This window comes from Sinocyclocheilus anshuiensis, unplaced genomic scaffold, assembly GCF_001515605.1.
Source record: "Sinocyclocheilus anshuiensis isolate Anshui unplaced genomic scaffold, SAMN03320099.WGS_v1.1 scaffold483, whole genome shotgun sequence".
NCBI classification, from domain to species: Eukaryota; Metazoa; Chordata; class Actinopteri; order Cypriniformes; family Cyprinidae; genus Sinocyclocheilus; species Sinocyclocheilus anshuiensis.
This window is the reverse complement of record NW_015552580.1, coordinates 813,234-814,788: the sequence shown is the minus strand read 5'-3', so window position 1 is coordinate 814,788 and position 1,555 is coordinate 813,234. Positions and strand designations below refer to the sequence as shown.

The following is a 1,555-nucleotide window of genomic DNA, read 5'->3' as shown; positions in this document are numbered from 1 at the left end:
CATAATGACATATTATCAAATAGTGCAACCCTACAAACCTGGAGCCTTTTTAATCACATTTTAAATCGAAAATAAAAAAATGTTCCTATAGTTAAGGTGGTCAATTTTATCACAATAAAAAAAGCAACATAATAGCAATAACAAGAATCAAAGATGCTTTTGCGAGACATAAAGTCACAGTGACATAAAATGTGACATTGTGAGATACATAGATGTGTTTTGTGATTTTCATGCTTCCAACCTTTCAAATCCCTCACCCTAAGTCTGATAGTGAAAGGTGTCTTTAGCATGCTAATTTGTTTTGAAGGAATAGCAGATCTTTCGAAGCATGTCATGTATCCTTCAGTGAGTAAGTGAGTGAACGAATGAACAAATGACCAGACGAGCACTTAGACATCCTCATACATGCACATAATAAGGCAGCCAAATGAAACGGCACCATTTATATCACGCCGTTGTTCCTCCTCAGGGACCGATGCTAATGCTACAGCTAGCGGCTGTGGCGTGTGTCTGTTCCTGAGGGAGGCCTGCGTTAACCTGAGGCCATTCTGCATTATGATAATGATAGAACCGAGTCTACGGGTCCTAATCAGCTACTGTCAGCCTATAACACCGGCCCCGGGGCCAACCAGCCACAGCTAGCATCGCACGCTCTCAGCTTCGCACCCCGCGTGTTTGTTTCCTCGCTAATAGACGAAGTCTGTTAAACGGTGAGTCGTTTACAGACGTTAAATAACTCAGAAGAGGCCTGGGAGAGGCTTTTGAGGAGCTGCTCGGATGAAGTCATCATTTTAATGAATGTAAAGAAAAATACGAGGCTGACAGAGTCCCTCAGAGGGCGGTGCTTGGGTTTTCATTTGTGAAATCATTTACTCCACACGATGAATTTGGGATTGTCAGCTACTGCAGTATGACATCTCCCTTTGTTTAAAACAAGCTTGCATTTCCTGTAACAATCCCCCACACTGATTGTCATATGAAGTCCTTCAAATCTAAATAAACGTTCCCCGAGGCTCCAGCCCTTCTTACAGCGTTTCAAACAGAGCTGCCTCTTCCTGGCAGTCTCCTGTCTGTTCCTGCAAAGCATCTGTGCACCAATCCAGTTACTTTATCTCCTCCGCCACACTCTCCTCATCTGCTTAGTGTCAGCTCGGGCCTATTAGACAGATAAGGGCTTCCCTTGAATCTCTTACAGGCAGGGTTTTTTGCCGTCGATTTCTCGCATGTCAACTCGAATCATGCTCTTACTCTCTATCGTTCTTTCTCTCTCGTTTCCCGCAGTCATTACGAGCAGGACCGCTCGGCACTGAAGAAGAAGGAGTGGGAGCGAAGGACACAGGAAGTGCAGCAAGATGAAGACTTGTTCTCTACTGGATTTAATCTGTTTGGTGAGCCGTACAAGGTAAGTGTTTTGCCAAATGGCCCAATCAGAGCGCACACACACACACACACACACGCACACATCGTCTGACACAGGGCAGCTAAGGGATGCTGAGTTGCATAGCAAAATCACAAGGCAGTGCAAGATAAAAATATTTAACAGAAAAATTATAAT

General features: G+C 44.2%; 1 protein-coding gene across 1 annotated transcript in view; it reads left to right on the top strand.

Annotated features, from left to right (window-relative positions):
- Window positions 1-1,555, top strand: part of LOC107665257 (AF4/FMR2 family member 2-like) — a 232,997-nt gene that overhangs the window by 57,068 nt on the left and 174,374 nt on the right. Inside the window, exon 3 of the mRNA XM_016456063.1 lies at window positions 1,282-1,402. Coding sequence (XP_016311549.1) covers window positions 1,282-1,402 — 121 coding nt within the window. The remainder of the gene's footprint in view (window positions 1-1,281; window positions 1,403-1,555) is intronic.